General features: G+C 55.7%; 1 protein-coding gene across 3 annotated transcripts in view; it reads right to left on the reverse strand.

Annotated features, from left to right (window-relative positions):
• Cfap99 (cilia and flagella associated protein 99) overlaps positions 1-17283 on the reverse strand; it is a 33703-nt gene extending 16420 nt beyond the window's left edge. For 2 of the 3 annotated variants that reach the window (XM_090343917.1, XM_090343915.1), the window contains exons 1-3: positions 17186-17283; positions 8052-8177; positions 815-959 (exon numbers count right to left, since the gene is read on the reverse strand). In XM_090343917.1, the coding sequence (XP_090200043.1) occupies positions 815-959; positions 8052-8162 (256 nt within the window). In that variant the 5' untranslated portion in view covers positions 8163-8177; positions 17186-17283. Of the gene's footprint in view, positions 1-814; positions 960-8051; positions 8178-16296; positions 16411-17185 lie in introns of all 3 variants that reach the window. The other variant, XM_090343916.1, reaches the window with a different exon arrangement.
• Between the last annotated feature and the right edge of the window lie 1948 nt (positions 17284-19231).

Consider the following 19231-nt stretch of genomic DNA (forward strand, 5'->3'; position numbering starts at 1 on the left):
AAACAAAAAGCAGCAATGAGGAGCTGCGGGTGGTTTGTGTGGTAGAGTACAGCCTAGAGTGGAAAGGCCAAGTGAGTTTCAGGCTCTGAGTGCAAACAAACTGATACAAACAAACAACCAAACAGAAAAACTCCTGACCCAGGCTAGCTATGGGTTTTCTAGCACACATGATCTCATTTGAGCAGCTTTCAGAAACCGCAAGGGCTCTTGGGTGAAAAGTACAATAATTTTCTGACTAGTTGCTTAATGCTGAGAAGTTAGATGGCCGCAGCCCAGGGCCAGGAGCTCTGGGTCTCTCGGAGGGGTAGCCAGGCCCAAGCTGGATCTGACCTTGGCCGTCCAGGGCACCCTCCCTGCAGCTCTTGCTGCCCCTTCCCCCCCAGGGTGGACAACACGTCCCAGGGCAGGCCGGGGTCTGGGTAACCCTGCTGCCCCCACGGTAGCGCTGTCCCTTATGAATATGCCACTCAGAGGCAGCTCTCCTAGTCTCCCAAAGGGACAGAGCAGGGTGGGGGTGGAAGTGGGCAGAAAAGCCTGCAAAAGAGGTATTACCCCCACAACTGGCCTCAGGGGCATTCTTTCTCTGCCAGGCCAAAGGTAGGCTTGCATGGAGCAGAGCAGAGCTTCCCAGGAGCCTGAAGGTTCCTCCCTCCTCCTCCTCTCTCCTCCTTCCCCCTCCTCTTCCTCCCCCCCCCCCCCCCGAGTGAGGAGACGCTCCCAGCATGGCCACTGAGGGTAAAGCTGAGTGAAGCTGAGTGAAAGTGCCAGGGACAGCTGCCAGCTTGTTGTGCCTAGCGAGCATAGGGACACCCACCCTGGAACAGGTTGTAGTCAGCCCACAGGTAGAACCGGCCATCCCGCACATAGAAGGCGTCTACCACAATGGTCAGGAGCTTCCGATACTCCAGGCAGCCAGACAGAACTTCCATGATGAAGGACCGCTTCTGCACACTCAGGTCCTGGAACGGAAATAAATGGCAGGACAAGAGCAAGGTTGAGGTGAGGTCCAGAGGCCCCCAGCCTTCGGAACTCAGGCCCCCAGGTCAGGGCCGGGTGAGGGCAAGGTGGGCGTGAGGGGGAAACAAACCCGGAAAACGGAGAGAGGGCCACGATAAGAGGGATATGAGGTAGATACACACGTGTTAGGTACGCGTTCTGGCTGGAGGAGGAGAACAGGCGCAGCGCGCGCTGCTGGTGGATCTTCAGTTGGGAAGGTGAAAATGAGAGGAGCACAGTGACAGTCACACAGCGTCACCTCCTCCTAACGTTACTGAACCGGACGTTTGGAAATGGCTAAAAGGAGCCAGTCCCCGATGGTCCACGAGTGTAAACCGAGCTACTCATGATTTGAAGGTCAGGGTCAAAACTCAGCCTAGCCAGACACATCTTCAAGAACCTTATCTCCAATTAGCCAGCAAAAGGCCGCAACTAATAGCTCAAGTGAGGGAGCAGAAAACTGAGCTCTCAGCAGAAAACTGAGCAGAGTGCAAGGCCTCCAGGTACAGCTTAGTATTGGCTCAGAGCAATAAAGAAAAAAAAATGGATCAAAGGTAAAGACTTACGTCATACATATTTTGTCACAATTTAAAAAGTGAGCGCATATAAAAGTTTTCTAGCGAAAACTTTTTGTTCATTCAAAGCAAATGAATGAACAGAGAGTTACTCTGAAGAATGGTGTACCAACAAGGAGAATCTGCGAGCGCTTGTTTCGTGTAACAAGCTGGGTGTGCAAGAGAGGTTTCAGGAGGATTAGGGCAAGGCTGGACTGTGGCAGAAGGGCATTTCAGAGGAAAGCTGCTCCCATTATGAGGGTCAGGAAGCAGACGTGGGGGGAGGGGGGAGAGGGAGGGGAGGGAGGGAGGGAGACTCCTCTCCTGATCCAGTTGCTTCCTGGAGCCCTGCCTCAGAAAGGTACCCTGGGGATCATGATTCTAACACACAAATCTTCCGGGGACAGCATGACCTGTGTGTGACATCCATTAATCATTTTAAAAAGCAGTGAGGCCTTCAAATAGGGTTTTACCAAGTAATTCAGTTTGAAGGAGAGAGAAAATGAGGAGAGACCTGCCACTAGCAGCGCGGCCATAAGAACTGGGGGAAGACCGTGCTGCCGAGCCGCTCCAGAGAGCAAGCAGCAAGCAGGTGTTCAGAGTCGTGTTTTCCACACCTTTCAATCCCATGATTACACTTGTGGGAACCTAAGAAAATACCCTGCCAGCCTTCGGAGCACTGGTTGTGCAGCTGTGGGGCGGAAGAGCCTGAAAGAGAGTCCACAGGCGTGTCAAGCTCCATGCCACAGGGAGTACAATACAGCCATTGAAAAGAAACCACTGGAGACGTTTCAAGGAGAGACAAGGAAGTTAACCCAAGTGGGAGTATGGAGCAGTGTGTGGGGAAGGCCTCTGCCCTGGCCATAGCCCTGCACTCAGCCACCTCCTTCACAGCCTGCCGTGCCAAATCACCTCCCCCACGGAAAGGCTGCAACAGAAAAGCTCAGAGCAACCAAGCTCTTGGGCATTCGCTTCTGAACATTCCTCTCAGAGAACTGCTTATTTCAAAAATGTCTTTCTGCAGTCCAAGCATGAAGCCAGGGCCTTGTGCACCCTTGGCGAGTGGGGCTACAACCGAGCTGCATCCTCCCGACTCATCTGACGGAATCAGTGGGCATGCCCACAACCCCAGCTATACAAGAGGCAGAAACCAGCCTAGGCAGGAAACTCTGGGAGACCTTACCTCACACAGGGCCGCTGCCACGGGCCTTCTCGCCTGCCTGGGTTTACAGACACAACCCATTTCTAGCCCAAACAACACTTCCATTACCTCACATCCAGATGGCCAGAGGACTTGGCGCTCTCCTGGTGCTCCTCTCACTCTCCCTGGTCTGTCTGCAATTCTATACCTAGAGGACTCCTTTCTCAAGGAGGGGCAGGGAGGAGTCATGGGTCTTGGACTCGGGCCTAGGCACTATCTCTGAGCTTTTTTGCTCAAGACTAGCATTCCACCACTTTGAGCCACAGTGCCACGTCTGATTTTCTGATGGTTATTAATTAGGGATTAGAAACTCATGGGTTTTCCTGCCCAGGCTGGCTTTGAACCGTGACCCTTGGATCTCAGTCTCCTGAGTAGCTAGGATCACAGGTGTGAGCCACCAGTGCCTGGCTCTGGGGTATTCTTCCATGTGGCAAATCCTATCATGTCTGCTATTCCTAGAACCTTCCAGTATAGGCGGTCTCAGAGTGATCAGAGCCTGTGATGGTGCTGGCCAGCTCCCTATGAGTCCCTACACCCTGCTCTGGTCCAGTCACACCAGCCCCTTCCATTTCCTATGTGTGCTGGTGTCCCCTGGCCGTGCTGGTGTCCCTGGCTGTGCTGGTGTCCCCTGGGTGTCATGGCGCCCCCTGCTTGTGCTGGGACCCCCTAGATATGCGGGCATTCCCCCAAATGTGCAGGCACCCAGTTGGTCTGCACACCGGTGGGGTCCTGCCTGCAGAGCTGCCTCGCTCAGCTGCTCCCTTCCAGTCCCGGAAGGGCTGTCCTGGCCACTCTAGTGTCAGCAAGCCTGTCCCATTGTATATCTGGTCATTTATTGACTTTGCCCTGCTAGAAAGTCACGTGAGTGGCCAGGAGAAAGGACCAGTGCCATCTTGTCAGTGCCAACTGCTGGGACCCTGGGGGCTGCCGGGACCCTGGGGCCCAGGCTGGTGCCCATGTTTCCACAACTCTGGCTTCTCCTTTGGGTGATGTTCTCGGCAGGGTGTTTTTGCTTCTCACCCCTTGGCCCAGAGTTCTCCATTCTAAAGAAAATGCTCTCCTACGTGATTCGGATGGCAGCCGGCAGCTGGTATGTCCTAGGCTCACAGTACAGGGCACACCAGAACCTGCCATGCCCACTCTGTCCTGTGTTGAGAAGGTGACACACGTACTGGCTGACACGTGCCCTTTCTGCTCCCCCTCACTGATATCCTTCCTGCCAGAAAGCCCTTATGCGTTTGAGTTACCCAGGGTCGTGTCTTGAGGACCAACAACTGTCTGCTCGGGGACAGCCCTGAGCAAGCCTGACTTCCTTCCTACTAGCCTGGCATCTGGGCCTGTGTCTGGCCCAGCAGCCACTGGTGCGGGCAGGCTCCAGGCATGGGTTTCCTTTGAAAAGATGCGGCAAGGATGGAGCTAGCAGGGTAAGGGTGGTGGGGACTGGGAGCTGACCAAGCACTACACTGCCGTTCATTTGACCAATGCCTGTAGTTGGCAATCTGAGGACAGACGTCAGAAACCTGGGGCGGCTAGATAGCCATTTCTCACCCCCCAAAGAGTGCTGTCTAGTGCCCCCTGCTGGTGAGAAGCCAGAGCAAATGGCTGGGGAAGGCAGAACCACGAAGCAGCGGTCTTGAACCGTTTTCTCCCCTGATCCCTCACTTGGTATGAGAAAACAATGCCCGAAGGAAGGCAACTGTTCTGAGGCTATGAGACAGGGGCATGTTCTAAGGATGGTTGAGTGGACAGAAAAGAGAAATGAGGGTTTTTTGTTTGTTTTGTTTTCGTTTGATTGTGAGGCTTGAACTCAGGGCCTGGGCCCTTTCTCAGAGCTTTTTTGCTCCAGGCTAGCACTATACCACATTAAGGTGCAGTGCTACTTCCAATGTTTGAGTGGCTCGTTGGAAATAAAAGTCTCTTGGGGACTTTGATCTTCAGATCTCAGCTTCCTGAGTAGTCAGGATCAGAGGCGTGAGCCACCAGCGAATGCTGAGGAATGAGTTTTAAGTGGCACCACTGAGCTACTAAATCTGTCCTACACTGCTTTGTGGGTGGCATCTTCTAATACAAAGATGCTTCCCATTTCGTTAGCTTGTCAGACTTCTGGATTTCGTTACAGAGAAGCCCAGATCTGACAGCACCAGTACAAGCAGATGATGTGGAACTCATGCAAGTGTAACAGGAGAATAAAGCACCTTATCTCACTTATTTCATTGGCAAAGATAAAAAAATGTTTGCAGCCAGCCGCCAGGGTCTCCGGCTTGTAATCATAGCTACTCAGGAGGCTGAGATCTGAGGATTATAGTTCAAAGCCAGCCTGGGCAGGAAAGTTGGTGAGACTCCCCCACTAATCACTCAGAATAAGTCAGAAGTGGCACTGTGGCTCAAGTGGTAGAGCGCTAGCTCTGAGCAAAAGAGCTCAGGGACAGTGCCCTGGCCCTGAGTTCAAGCCCATGATTACCTCCACCAACAACAAAAAGTTTGCATCCTAGCTTGGCAGAATGCCAGGACAGCTGCAGTCACAGGCCTCACAGGACCTGAGGAATCACACGGAGACGTCGAGTTTTCTGGGACTTGACCATGGCACACTGGTCCAGTAGGAAGGACAGGTGGGCTACTGAGCCCCACAGTGGTTTGCAGAGCACAAACAGAAAGAAGCAGAGGACAGGTGTGCAATGCACATCAGCCACTCCAGCACATGGGAGGCTAGGGGAGGAGGGTCCCAAGTTCAAGGCCAGCCTGGGATGCATAGTAAGGTCTGTCTCAGGGCCCTGTGGGGCAGCCTACCAACAGGGGGTGGTCATAGCCACAGGTGACGGCGCAGCCTGGAACATCTACGAGCAGACAGGACCACTTTCCACCATCCCTTGACAGGAGGAAAGGGAAGAAGAAATGTACACAGAACTATTTTCTTATAGAAGCTCTTTCTCCCCAGATGTACATCTCTTTTCTGTTTGAGCATCTTTTCTAGGGCTGAGACTAGGAGGTTTATAAAGAATAGAGGTGTATTTATCTCACAGGTCTTGAAGGCCAAGAGAATGGAGCTGGCCCCTGCTGGGCATCTGGTCAGAGTCTCAGTCTGTTCCCTGCATGGCAGAAAAGTGAAGGCTGCAGGCTTTTGCAAAGCGAGGAGATACAGGGAGCGAGGCTGCCAAAATGCACACATGCGGAGAGAGCAAGAGCGCATGCAGCCTTTCTCCAGGCTCTGCTGATGGTCTCCTGCCACCCACTCCTGCCAAGGCTGCGTGAGGGCACAAGGGCGTGGTGCAGTCTGCATGGGCACATCATGTTCAGGCCACAGCAAAGCTTTGTGTCTTCACATGTATGCCCTGGCACGTCTCTCTACCTGGAAAGCATACATGTATATCCAGCTACAAGCTGGGCCTGGAGGATCGAGATAGCTGGCCAGTCAAGGTCATCTGAGCCATGTCAGTGTATCTGGTATTTTAATAATTCCTTAACCTTGGGTTTCCCTTCAGACAAGGGACAGGACAGGAGGCTTTACCTCTTATTCTCCCTGCCCAGGGGGTTGGAAGTATGGCTCCCTCCTTGGCCTGCTCTATCTTTTTTTCTTTTCTTTTTTTTTATCAGTCCTGGGGCTTGGACTCAGGGCCTGAGCCCTGTTCTTGGGTTTTCTCAAGGCTAGAGCTCTATCACTTGAGCCTCAGTACCACTTCCGGCTTTTTCTATGTATGTGGTACCAAGGAATCAAACCCGGGTCTTCGTGCACAGTAGGCAAACACTCTACCACTAGGCCAACTTCCCGGCCCGGCCTGCTCTATCTTAAGCTGTTTGACAAGCACCCCCTTTCTATTTCTCCAGCCCCACTAACCACTGCCCCCCCCCTTCAGGGCCTGCCTCTTCCTGCCAGCTTCTTGGAGTTTTCCACCCTGCTCTAATAGCACCCAGCCACTTTTCTGGGTTTGTAGATGGAAGCTGGGTCCCTGCCACCCTCCCAGACTGTGCCTTCCTGGGTCTGTGGATGGGGCTGAGTCCCTGTCACCCTCCAGCCTGTGCCTTCCTGGGTCTGTGGAGGGGGGCTGGGTCCCTGACTTCTGTCCTAGCCCTTAGCCCTATTTTCCTCAGTCCTAGTGTGGCCTTCTTTCCAGCTCTGGTCCAGGCACAGGGTCCTCTGCTCTCTGCATACCTTCTCCAAACGTCCCTCTTCTCCTACAGACATATCACTGGGTTTGAGACTATGCGACACTGGGTTCTTTGATCCCCAGCTCTTCATCTTGATTTCCTCTCACAGAGTGTATGTAAGGGGCCTGGGCTGCCCTGTGCTTTGGGGGCACACAGTCTAACTGGTCCCTGCCCCCACAGCCTGCTGTCCACACTGCCCAATAGTTAATGTTGCCTACTTTGCTGGCCGTGGACTCTCAAGCCTTGACCTAACCCATCTGGTGTGTTCCGGCGATTTCCTGCCACTTAGAGCTGGGTCTTGTAAACTGGGTCAGCACCTGTGCTGGTTCTGGGCTGGCATGGGTGGGACTTCTGAAGGCCTGGAAGGATGAGGGCTCCCAGCAGGGTCTGCACTGAGCAGGGCAGCTCCCCTGGGTACATCGGCTCTACACTGCACCCAATTTGCCCAGTGGATTTGGGGTGCTGGGCTCCCCATGTAAGGACACTGTCCCTGGTCACAACATTGTGACTCACCAAAAAAAAAATAGGACATTTACCATGAATAATGTGCAGATTTGTTAAAATAATCTCAAATAACGTTTGGCAGCAGTCTTCATACTACATGAAGACCCCTCAACTGCATGACAACCCTCTTCCCACCTGAGCGCTGTGTGGGTACTGTGTGGGTACTGTGTAGTGCTGTGTGGATGCTGTGTGGGTGCTGTGTAGGTACTAGGTGGGTACTGTGTAGGTATTGTGTATGTGGGGGTATGGCCCCCTTCTGGGCAGATGCAAATGGCTTGGGGCGGAGGAGGGGAGGTGGTGGTGAGGACCCCATCTGGGTGCAGTGGGAACCCCTCTGGCACACTCTAGTACATTCTCACTGCCACCCTAGGCATAGCCATGGCTCCGCCAATGTGGGTGTGAGGGGTTGAGGGGCTCAGGGCTGCTGTTCTTCAGGACAGAACCTGCAGAGGTATGCGGGAGGCCCCGTAGCTTCCCCTCGAAGCCTGCACAGCCTGGAGCCCAGGGGCAGCTCCTATAACAGAGAGATGTGCAGAGGAACCAAGGGATGTCTGGATGGCACTGTGGGTCCCTCTCTCAGTCTCAGGCCTTCTCCAGGGAAGGAAGGAACGGGAAAAAAGAGCAACCGGACGTAGTCAGGAGCCCAGGCCTACCTGCAGGGCAAGGAAGGTTGCCTCCAGGAACTGCTCAGGGATGTCCCGCTCGGGCTGGAACTTGTCCAGTTGCTCAATCACCATGTCAATGCACTTTCCATAGTAGGTCATCTTCCTGGCAGGAGCCTAAAAACAAATCATGACAGGTCACCTTCTCCGTGACACTCAGGTTACCAGCTTGGCAGAACTGGCGGCCACACCCTCACTGCTGGCAACCTGGCCTTCCCTAATCCAGTGGCTGGGAGCTGGCACTGGACAGGCAACAAGGTGAGGGTGGCAGGAAGGCGCCTGGATCCCGAGCCAAACACCTCCACTTTAGAGCAGAGGGAACTAAGGCCAGAGAGGACTGATACTGCTGAGTGGTCAGGGCTTGTCCAGGCCCTGAACGTTTTGGAAACATGCCAGAGAAGACTGGCTTACCCCAGCTCCTGCAGGGGAGACCTTGGAGAAACTACCAGTGCCCAAGGACCAGCTGTCCCATCACAGGTGGTCCCAATTGCCCTCCAAGCTGGCAGAGGCCCCATCTGCTGTGCAGCAAGCCAGCTTGGGCCCCGGTCAGACTGTTCTGTTCAGCTGCCCTGAACAGTGGCCAGTGTCCACCTGAGCTCCTGACTCCTCCCACTCTCCTGTTCATGCCTGAGCAGTCCAGCGGGCCCAGCCAGGGCACACAGGGCCCCCACCAGCTGGCAAAGCGGGGTACTGGTGCTCTGTGGGCAGTGGATAAGCCTCTCCTCCATCAGGCACAGAATGGGACCCAGGCCCTCTAAGCTGGGGACTGACAAGGGACACCGTGTTGGAAGGTCCCCAGAGCAGCGACCAATCCAGACCAGGTCCTTTGGTGGGTCTTCAAAATGAGACAGATGTTCCCAAAGGCCGAAGTCCAGTGAGCAGCAGCTCCAGAAAGGTGGGAAAGAGAAATAAAGCAAGCACAAGCCTGGGACTGAAGGCCAGTCTTCCAGGAGGAGCCTGCATGCTCAGCATGACAAAGGTGTTATCAAGTTTCTCAGTGGGCATGTCCACTGCTGCATTGACAAGAGATTCCAGAGAGACAACTGCCAGCCCCAGGGTCCCCTCCAGCCCCAGGGCCCCCTGCAGCCCCCAGAGCCCTACAGGTCCTAAAGACCAGGGCCAGAGTAGGCTAGATGTAGATCTGGGAAGCTGAGGTTGTGGAGGAGATACCAGTGACCCCTGGGTGACAGGGGCTCTAGGACAAGGGTGTTGAGGGCAGGAGGAAGGGGCTCCTGGGCCATCTCCAAGAAAAGCCTCTAGCTCCTGCAGACTTCAGCCAGCAGATGCAGAAGAGGTACGGGATGCCCTGCTGTGAAACTCCAAGCTGAGGGGCTGAGGGAGAGTGGGCAGGGGAGAGACTGATTTGGATGATGATTCACGGAGGGCCCTTCCCTGCCCCTTTCTTTGCTGGCTCTGGGGGATGGACTCTGCAGCAGCTTCATTTCACCCTTCTCCCCCACCTTTTTTTTTTTTTTTTTCCTGTGCCACTCGTGCGGCTTGTACTGAGGGCCTGGGTGCTGACGCTGAGCTTTTATACTCAAGGCTAGCACGCTACCACTTGAACCACAGCTCCAAGTCTGACTTTTTGGTCGCTAGAGATAAGGTTCTCATGGACTTCGCTGCCTGAGCTCTTTAAACTGTAATTCTCAGATCTCAGTCTCTGGAGCAGCTAGGATTTCAGGCGTGACCACTGGTGTCTGGCTCCACCCCAGCTCGGAGGGTCTCTCTGTTGTTAGACGGCTGGGTGGTGTTAGAAGGCTGGCTGTTCACCTGTCCACTCCTTTGGCCACTGGGGTCACCTCTAGCAAGTCTCCTGGGATAGGAGTCCAGATGCTGTGAGCAGAGTCCTCGTGGATATCTTCTGGAACCACTGCCCCTTCTCTGCTCCCCAGTGCCTGGACAAGTACGAGGCATTGGCCATGGGGCCTCTCCTTGGGCTGGGCTGTGGAGCAGGGGTACTTTTCTGGGACATTACTCAGTCGAGAGCAGCAGCTGGTGTGCTCTCCCCATCTCTCCGGCACCCCTTCTGCCTGACTGGGGCTTGGGGGAACCGTGTGTGGAGTGGGTGGGGGAGACATGTGGGAGGCCTGGACTTGGCACTGTGTTCTCGGGTTGCTTCCTTGGGCTGTGTGGGCAGCATCAGTGTACCCTCCACACAGGCAGGAGAGGTTCTTGTCCGTAGCTTCCCTGCCTCCAGCTTCTCCTTCTCTGCTGGACCATGAAGGACCTGTGGCTTGGCTTCTCTGTGCCTTGGCTCTGCAAGGTGGCCTGTGGCTGGGGGGCTGAGGACGATGAAGTCGGAGGGAAGGAGGGTGGGCACCAGGTTGGCTGAGGCCTCCATAGTGGTGAGTCAGGCCAGCTAGTGCTGGGATGGGGGGCTGAGCTGTTTACAGTCCTAGTCCCCTCCTGCCCTGCTGCCCCTCCCCTTCCTGGGCCCCAGTGCCACTGGCTGTGCGGGGGGCCTGTGTCTCATGAGCTGGCAGTGCTGTAGAGGCCTTTGTTCCCTTCCAGCTCTCTCCTCAGTGGAAAGCAATCCCAGACACTCCAGGAATTTCAGGCTGGACAGCGCTGTGGGGTGGGAGGTTCTCCCTCCTGGCTGTGGGGGGCTGTACCCTGGAGAGCTTAATTTTCCCCTGGTCCCCAGTCCTGCTTCTTCCTGCCTTGAGGACAAGTGGTAACATCAGTAAAGGCCCAGGAAGTCAGGGCTGGTCTGGAGCACCTCTGGGCAGACTCCATTCCTGTGGTCTGTGCCCAGTCAAGCCTCATCACAGTTTTGTCACAGTGTCACCATGGGCAAAAGCACACTTGCAGTAGACAGCAGGTGCCGAGCCTTTTGCTTCAGTGCAGGGTGCAGGCCTTACTGGGTGGGGGAGAGCCGGTCCAGAGCCCCCAGGCTCACATCTAGGATGGTCCACGCAGGTCCAGTGCAACCTCAAGTCCATTCATCAGGTCTCCCATCCCTGGCCCCTCCCCTGCCACATGTGGCCTGTGTCTGCATGCCTGCTGTGGCATCAGCTCAGGTGGCAGACCACTGTGAGCACCAAGGCAGGACAGAGCTTCAAACCTTGGAATCCCGGCCCCTGCCTTGGTTGCCATCTCACCAGTACCTAGGCAGTCCCGTGCAGGCTGTGTGGAAAGGCACAAAGAGGACTAAGTACCCTAAACCACTCGGACTGTCACAGGGACTTTTCATTTTCTCAGTAGTAGAGTTTGAACTCAGTGCTTCGAGCTTGCAGGGTTCCATTACTTGAGCCATGCTCACAGCTCCCTTAGCTTTCAGTTTGTTTCTCAAAGAGGGTTTGCTGTATTTGACGGGCTGGCCTAGAGTACAGTCCTCAGACCTTGTCCTCTGGGCAGGCGTGAGGGCAGATGTGTGTCATCATGCCACCTGTTATGTTTATAAACCACCTCTAAGGCCTTAACTCAGGTCCTTGCCTGTGCTTGCCAGGTGGCATTCTACCACTTGAACCACGCCTCCAACCCGAGGTCTCTGCTGGTTAATTTGGAGATGGAGTCTTGTGGATTGTTTTCATTTCCAGGCTGGCGTTGAGTAGCTGGGATTCCAGGCTGAGACATATCCCCCTGCCCAGGCATGTGTGCATGCCCTCCTGTGGCTCCCCCACATCCTAGCAGCTCTGAGGGAGAGGAGACCCCAGAATTCCTCTGGGAATGACACGAGTGAACCAGGAGCGTCCCCATCTCCAAGTGGGTCCAGATGGAAGGAACGGACAAACCAGCCTCAAGGTGGGATAGGGAAAGAGGGGTCTCAGGCCATCCTTCTGGGTTGCCCTGCTGGCAGCTGGGACAGGGGCTCTGCATCCACAGCTGGCACAGAGCAGGTGCAGTGCCAGGAGGATGGGCATCATGGAAACTGCCAAAAGAAGCACACATGGGGGTAGGAAACGGCGTCTCATCCATGTCTTAAGCATGATTCCGGTACCTCAGCATTTTTATGTAGTTATTTGTTCACATCTATTTTTAGCTTTTAAAAATTCAATGCAATGTTTACTTTTAAGCATATATTGGTCATATTCATACTCCATTGTCCTCTTTCCTCCTCCTCTTACCCCTTCAGCTCAGTGAGCTCTTTTCTAATTGTCTCTATAGTATTTTTTTTTTTCTGGTCCTAGGGCTTGAATTCTACCACTTGGCCTCAGCACCACTTCTGGCTTTTTTCTATGTATGTGGTACTGAGGAATCGAACCCAGGTCTTCATGCATGCTAGGCAAGCACTTTAACCAGTAGGCCAAACTCCCGGCCCTGTCCAGGTTTCTTATTTTTCTCAAGGCTAGTGCTCTACCACTTGAGCCAGAACTCCACCTCTGGCTGTTTTTGGTAGTTAATTGGAGGTAAGAGTCTCATGGGCTTTCCTGCCTGGGCTGTCTTGGAACTGCAGTCCTCAGATCTCAGTCTCCTAAGTAGCTAGGATTACAGGCATGCACCTCTGGCACCTGGCTTCTCTCTCTTCTATGTACTACTTATGAGACAAAACACATGGTACCAGTTTGAGTCTGGTTTGTTTCACTTAGCACTTTGATTTTAGGGTTTTTTTTAAAAACAAATTAGTATTATTATTGGCAGAGCTGAAGATGGAACTCAGGCAAGTGCTTCCCAACCCCCTTGAACAATTTTGTTTTGTTCTGGTACTGGGGCTTGAACTCAGGGCCTCACAGTCTTGTTTGGCTTTTTTAGCTGAAGGCTGGCATGCTATCACTTGAGCCACAGCTCCATTTCTACTTTTTTGATGGTTAATTGGAGACAAGCATCTCAGGGTCTTTCCTGCCGGAGCTGGCTTACGCTGTGCTGCTCAGATCTCGTTCTCCTGTATGATTAGGGTAACACATGGGATCCAGTAGTGCCCAGCTTCAGCTTGATTTTGAAATTTTACTTTGATCATAACTCAGGATATGATAAGGACCCCTGCTCAGCCATGTTCATCTCTGCATTATTCACAATAGCCAAGTGATGGAAACAACCAGATGCCCCACATCTGTATCAGATGGATACAAAAAAAATGTGGCATATATATATATATATATATTCAATTGAATTCTACATAGCCACCAGACAAGATAAAATAATGGCATTCGCTGGGAAGTGGATGGATCTAGAGCAAATCATGCTGAGTAAGATAAGTCAGGACCAAAGGAGCAAAAGGTACATGGTCTCCATGATATGTGGATATTAGATCCAAACAGTACAAGAGTACTCAATATTTGGGCACCCAAGGTTATGGACATGGTCTTGGAGATATAAATGTAACTACAGAGACATAAAAATATATGATAGGCTATATACTCCATAGACATAATATTATATAGATTGATAATGTATCTATGACATACAAACCCTTAGCTTAATTTTAGCTATGTTCTAAAATCTATGTGCCAATGATTGTACATAGATTCCCTTCTTGAATAATTGTTTGTTAAACATGACATTTGAAATATGATGTAAAAATCGATGTTAATAAAATCTTAAAAAACTTTTTACTTTGTGAGCCGGTGCAGTGGCTCAGGCCTGTAATCCTAACTACTCAAGAGGCTGAGATCTGAGGATCAAAGTTCAAAGCCAGCCTGGGCACAAAAGAACCTGAGACTCTTATCTCTAACCTCTAGAAAACAGGAAGTGGGGCTTGGCTGAAGGGTAGGGATGGAGTCTTGAGCTGAAGAGCTCAGGGACAGCGCCCAGGCCCAGGGGTAGGGCAGTAGCCTTAAGTTGAAGAGCTTAGGGACAGCGCCCAGGCCAGAGTTCAAGCCCCATGACCCACTGTTGTGAGCATTTAATAAGGTGAAAATATTAACATGATGGATATAATAAATGTAATATGAAAATAATATATGATGAATATATTGTGGAATGCTAAGTGACTATGATATAAAATAGTGATATAATAATATGAGAAGACTAGAGTAATTAAATGAAATACAGTAATGAAATGAAACTAAGAAATATATTGCTAATACAAAATTATACCTAAAGGCTTATGGACATGGGAGATAAAAATGATGTAAGGAGCTGGGGATGTAGCTCAGTGGCAAAGCGCTTGCCTAGCAAGTGCGACGTCCTGGGTTCAATCCCCAGTACCAAAAAAGAAAAGACCAAAAAAAATGATGTAAGGACACATACGACTGTAACCATAGGAATGGTCAGGAGCCTGGCTTACAAGATGTAGTATCATAGGAGCCTAGACACCTGGGCAGAATAGATAGAGCAATAGCTAGACAACCAGACATCTCTGGGCACCACTGACCAAAGGCACAACCAATCCAGACCAAGCAAGGACCAAGGCGTAACCAATCCAAATCAGGCATGAAGGAGTTTGGGCCAGAGAGGAACAAGCCAAGGACCAATATAAACAAAGGACCCAGAATGAGGGACAGCACTTCTGCTAGACTTAACTGAGACTGCGGTTCTAGGATCTTTGGCCTGCAGAAGATGGTCCTAGCCTGAGAGGACTGATGAGGCCTGAGACTTGTCGAGCAGCCCAGAGCCTACACCCCGCCAGGACTGTTGGCTGTCCCTCAAGATCGGCAGGCCCTGTTCGACTCCACGACTTAGAAGAGTTCAGAGAGGTGAGCCCAGTGGGTATGCTGGATAGGCAGAATAGGATTAGATAGGTTAGGATTAGAACACAGGAATTGTGTGATGTGATGATCTCAGTATAACCCAATAAATTATGTTACATCATATTACCTGCCTACTGGTGAATTACTTTGCCTGCTCAGACACCCATGCCCCCCCCCACAGAAATTTACTTTGTGGTACCAGAGATTGAACCTAGGACCTCACACATGCTGGGCATGTGCTCTACCATTTGAACCATGTCTCTAGCCTCCAGCTTTATTTGGAAGATGAGAAATCATCTACACAGGAAGTGGAATTTCCCAAGCTTATTAACTTTGTTTCTCATATTGATTTTTAGCTCCAGGAATCAAGACTGGACTGTCTCATATTTAGGGCTACTTTCTTAGCCATGCATTCTGGACAGAAACAGTATGTGAAGAGGCCTAATTTTCTTAGATACAAACCAGTTCCACACTCTACCACTACTGAGGCATCATTTGCACAGGAACCCAATTGTATGTTAATGGAAAGATGTTTCAGAAATTAAAGCCATTCTTCTAAACACTGCTGTCCAAAGGTGCCCAGCTCCAAGGGCTAGAATTTTCTGTTTTCTTCTCCATCTCCACTCTTCCTTCATAAGGGTACAGGTTTGCCTACTGCTGACCAAAGAAAAGATGATGTTTGTGAGCTCACCTGGAAGTAGGATGAGCTTCTGTGTCTAAGGCCTGCTGGCAATTCAATTTTTTTTTTTTTTTGTGGGTCATGGGGCTTGAACTGGCCTGGGTGCTATCATGGAGCTCTTCAGCTCAAGGCTATTGCCCTCCCGCTGGGCATTGTCATTGTCTCTGAGCTCCTCAGCTCAAGGCTTCTGCCCTGCCCTTGAGGCAAGCCCTACTTCCCATTTTCTAGAGGTTAATTGGAGATAAGTCTCAGGTCATTTTGTGCTTGGGCTGGCTTTGAACCCTGATTCTCAGATCTCAGCCTCCTGAGTAGCTGGGATTACAGGCATGAGCCACCGTGCCCCACTCTTGCTTGCAATTCTGCCTGAACCATTTTCTCATTTTCATTTGGTGCCTGGGCTCAGGAGGTGAAGACACCAACTTGGGCAGCCATTCTGGATCGTGATGAAACATGGGACTGCTGTACCCCAGGACGGCCTCCAAGGACTTCTATGGCAATGGTGAACAGCTATGATGAGGGGATTCTATTTTATTGTGTGCAGTTGTACCTACTCTTGCTTGTTTCCCCATGTCCTTGACATCAGTCTTTATCCTGAGCACAGTTCCAGACTATGAGAAGCTCAGCCCCAGACCTCAGGGCTGGACAAGCACAGGCACACAGAGAAAAGCCATAGTCACTGGGCAGTGGACACCAAATGCCTGCTCTTAGTTCTCCACGCGTGGACCGCAGCTTCAGAAGGAGCAGATTTCAAGGGAGAAGACTGAGGGCAGTTGGGAACATGTTCAATTTCACGTCCAGCTGGGGGTGGGGGTGAACTCCACCGCTCAGCCTGGAGACCTCCGTTTGGATGCACCAGAGAAACCCCGGTGGCTGCAGGCATAGCTCAGGATGAAGAGTGGCTTCTGAGTCCCTGGGCCACTGCCTTGAGTAGAGCGTGGGCCGAGGGCCCCGGGGAAGGGGGCCCAGGAGGCGCCTAGGGTGGAATCACCTGCCACGGCCGCTGGTAGAGGGAGGAGAGCCAGTCCTGATGCTGGGTGTAGCAGCCTCAAGGCCAGGGTGACTTGACAAAGAACTTCCCCGCTGCGGACGCGTGGAACTCAGACTGGAAAGGAGTTGGGGTGAGAGGCATCTTTGGAAAGTTTTGCTCTCCAGGGGTGCAGAGGAGCGTGGACCAGACTCATGTTCAGCTTCGTGCAACACAGGCCGGGGATCTGAACCCGGGCAGATGACCAGGGGCTTGGGCAGCTTCTGACTTCCGAGCGGAGGAAGGCCCCACCTCCCTGCGCTTTGAGCGGCGCCTTCCAGACCAGGGGTCGAAGAAGGGGGGTGGGGGGGGCGGGGACGGGCGGGGAAGGCCAGGGCGCGGCCGAGGCCGGGGCCGGGGAGGAGCCGGGAGGCGGGGCGCTGAGGGCGCGGCTGGGGCCGGGGAGGAGCCGGGAGGTGGGGCGGGGAGGGCGCGGAGGGCGCGGCCGGGGCGGGGAGGAGCCGGGAGGCGGGGCGGGGAGGGCGCGGCCGGGGCCGGGGAGGAGCCGGGAGGCGGGGCGCGGAGGGCGCGGCCGGGGCCGGGGAGGAGCCGGGAGGCGGGGCGGGGACGGGCGGGAGGCCCGGGCCCTCTTGGGCAGCGGGAGGCCCTGTCACCCGGGCCTCACAGGTGAGGGTGCCCAGCACGGAGCTGGTGCTCCGAGGGCGGAGGCGCCCCCGGGCGAGTGTCTGAGGGGTAGACATTAGGAAAAGAGCTTTAGAAGGCCGGGCGGACCTTCGTCAGGGAGCCGGGGAGGAGACGCACGGCGGTCGGCCCCAGCCAAACGCTGACGGGCGCGGAGGACCGCGCCTCCGGGGCCCGCCCGGCCCGCCCGCGCCTGGGCCCGCCCGCGTACCTGTCGGCGGGGTCCCCTCCGCCTCCTGCTGTCCGTGGGAGCGAGGGCCGCGGAGGGTCCTGGCCGGCTCTCCCTCCCCGCCGGCGGGGAGTCGTTTGGGCGTCGTCGCCTAGCAACGCCGCGGCGCTGGCGGCCGCCGAGGTGCGCGCCGGGATTTGTAGTCCGGGGAGCGCGCTGGCCGTGCGGAGCGCGCTTCGGGAGGGCGGGGCGCGGCGCGGCGCGGCGCGGCGCGGTGATTGGCCGCCCCTCCCGGACGGGCCCCTCCCGCGCCTCGCGCCGGGCTGGGGGGGCTCGGGCGCCCTCGGCGCATGTGCGGCGCGGGGCGGCGGTGACCAGAGCAGGCGCGGGGTTCCCGTGAGCGGCGAGGCGCCGCGCGCCCCCGTGCCCGCGCCGGTCCCGGGGCCCTCCCGCCCGTCCGCCCGCCCGCCCGTCCGCCCGCGGTTCCGGGCCCGCCCGGCGCGCAGCTCGCCGAGCATCCTCCGGGCTGCGCACCTGCCCCTCTCGCCCGCCGTCCCGCGGTCCGCTGCGCTCGGGGCTCCGGCGCGCGCGCCGCCAGCCCCGGCCCGCACGGGGGCCCCGGTCCGGCCTGGGCCCTGCCTCCCTGTCCTCCCCGCGCCGCGGCCGGGCCGAGCGCAGCGCTGCGGCGGGCGGGTCCGTCCGGAGCCCGGCTTGGGCGGGCGCGGCGATGATGAACAGGTTCCGAAAGTGGCTGTACAAACCCAAGGTGAGCGACCCCGCCGGCGCCGCTTCTCCCCGGGACCCGCGTCCCGCCCTGCCCGCGAGGCGGCCTCTCCCGACCTCCTCAGCCCGCCGGCCGTCGTGGCGCGGACCCGGCCGCCCTGCCTCCGCCCGGGGCGCAGGCCGGCCGCGCGCGGCTCTCGGCCCGGGGTGCGCGCCGCGACGGCCGCTGCCTTCTCCTTGGTGCTCGGACCCCGCCGCCACCCCGCGCCTGTCCCCGGGCAGACCCCGCTCGTCCTGCTCATTCCTCCCCCGGCCCTTCCGCCTGGTTATTCCGGGCCCCCCTTCTGAACGGACCCTCTCTCCCCTCACCCCACTTCTGAATCGCAGGCTCCCCTCGGACCAGAGGGTCCTCACGCCCCTCTCCGGGTCCTTGGGGTTCGCATCCCGGTCCTCCGGGACCAGGACGGGGCCCCCGCCCGGCTGGCCGGAGGCGCGGCTGTCTGGCTGGCGCCGGCGCCTCCCAGCGTCGCGGGGTCCGGGGCTGCGCCGCGGCGGCTGCTCCCGTCGCACTGCGGGCGCTGCGTCCCCGCCGCCGGCCCGGGACTCGTCTCCGTCGCGGCCCCAGCGGGCCGCGTGCGCTCAGCTCTCCGGCCGGGCTCGGCGGTGCTGGGACCCGCGAGGGAGGATCCGGGGCGCACGCCGCGCGCGGGGGCCCTGGGTGGGTCACCGCGACGCCCGAGTCCGCCCGGAAGGCTCGCATGCCCGGGACGTCCTCGTGGCCCCCCGACCTAAGCGACTGAGCACTTTTCTGTCCAGGTCCCCGCCTCGCCTCCCTCTTCCCGTTCGGGGAGACCCCTCCGCGCCTGGTTCTCCCCGGGGCGCAGCGCGGCCCGCCCCCGCCCGGATGGCGGCTGTGGTTGAGGGCCTCCATCGCCCTCGGCCACGCCCTGGGTGCCCTGCCTTCGCCTCGGTCCGCTGCGGCCTCGGGGTCTGACAGGGAAGGCCAGGGCCCCGGGCACTGGATATGGGTCATGGCTTCCACCGGAGCGACTTAAGCAAAGGCTCTGGGGTGGACAGCAGCCCCTTCACTGACAAGTGACCGGCAGGCAGGGAAGGTGACCCCTTCCTGACTCGTTTGTAGGTCACTTCAAACCAGCCCGTTTCTGTTTACGGAGAAGAGACTTTAACAGTGGGAATTGTAAGCCGGGCTCACCCATCATCCTAGCTACTCAGGAGGCTGAGATCCGAGGATCGAGGTTCAAAGCCAGCCCGTGAGACTCTTATCTTCAGTTAATCTCTAGAAAATGGGGATGGGGCTGTGGCTCAAGAGGTGGGGACAGCGCCCAGGCCCAGAGTTCAAGCCCC

Source organism: Megascapheus bottae, chromosome 13, assembly GCF_031878675.1.
Source record: "Megascapheus bottae isolate mThoBot1 chromosome 13, mThoBot2.hap1, whole genome shotgun sequence".
Lineage (NCBI taxonomy): Eukaryota > Metazoa > Chordata > Mammalia > Rodentia > Geomyidae > Megascapheus > Megascapheus bottae.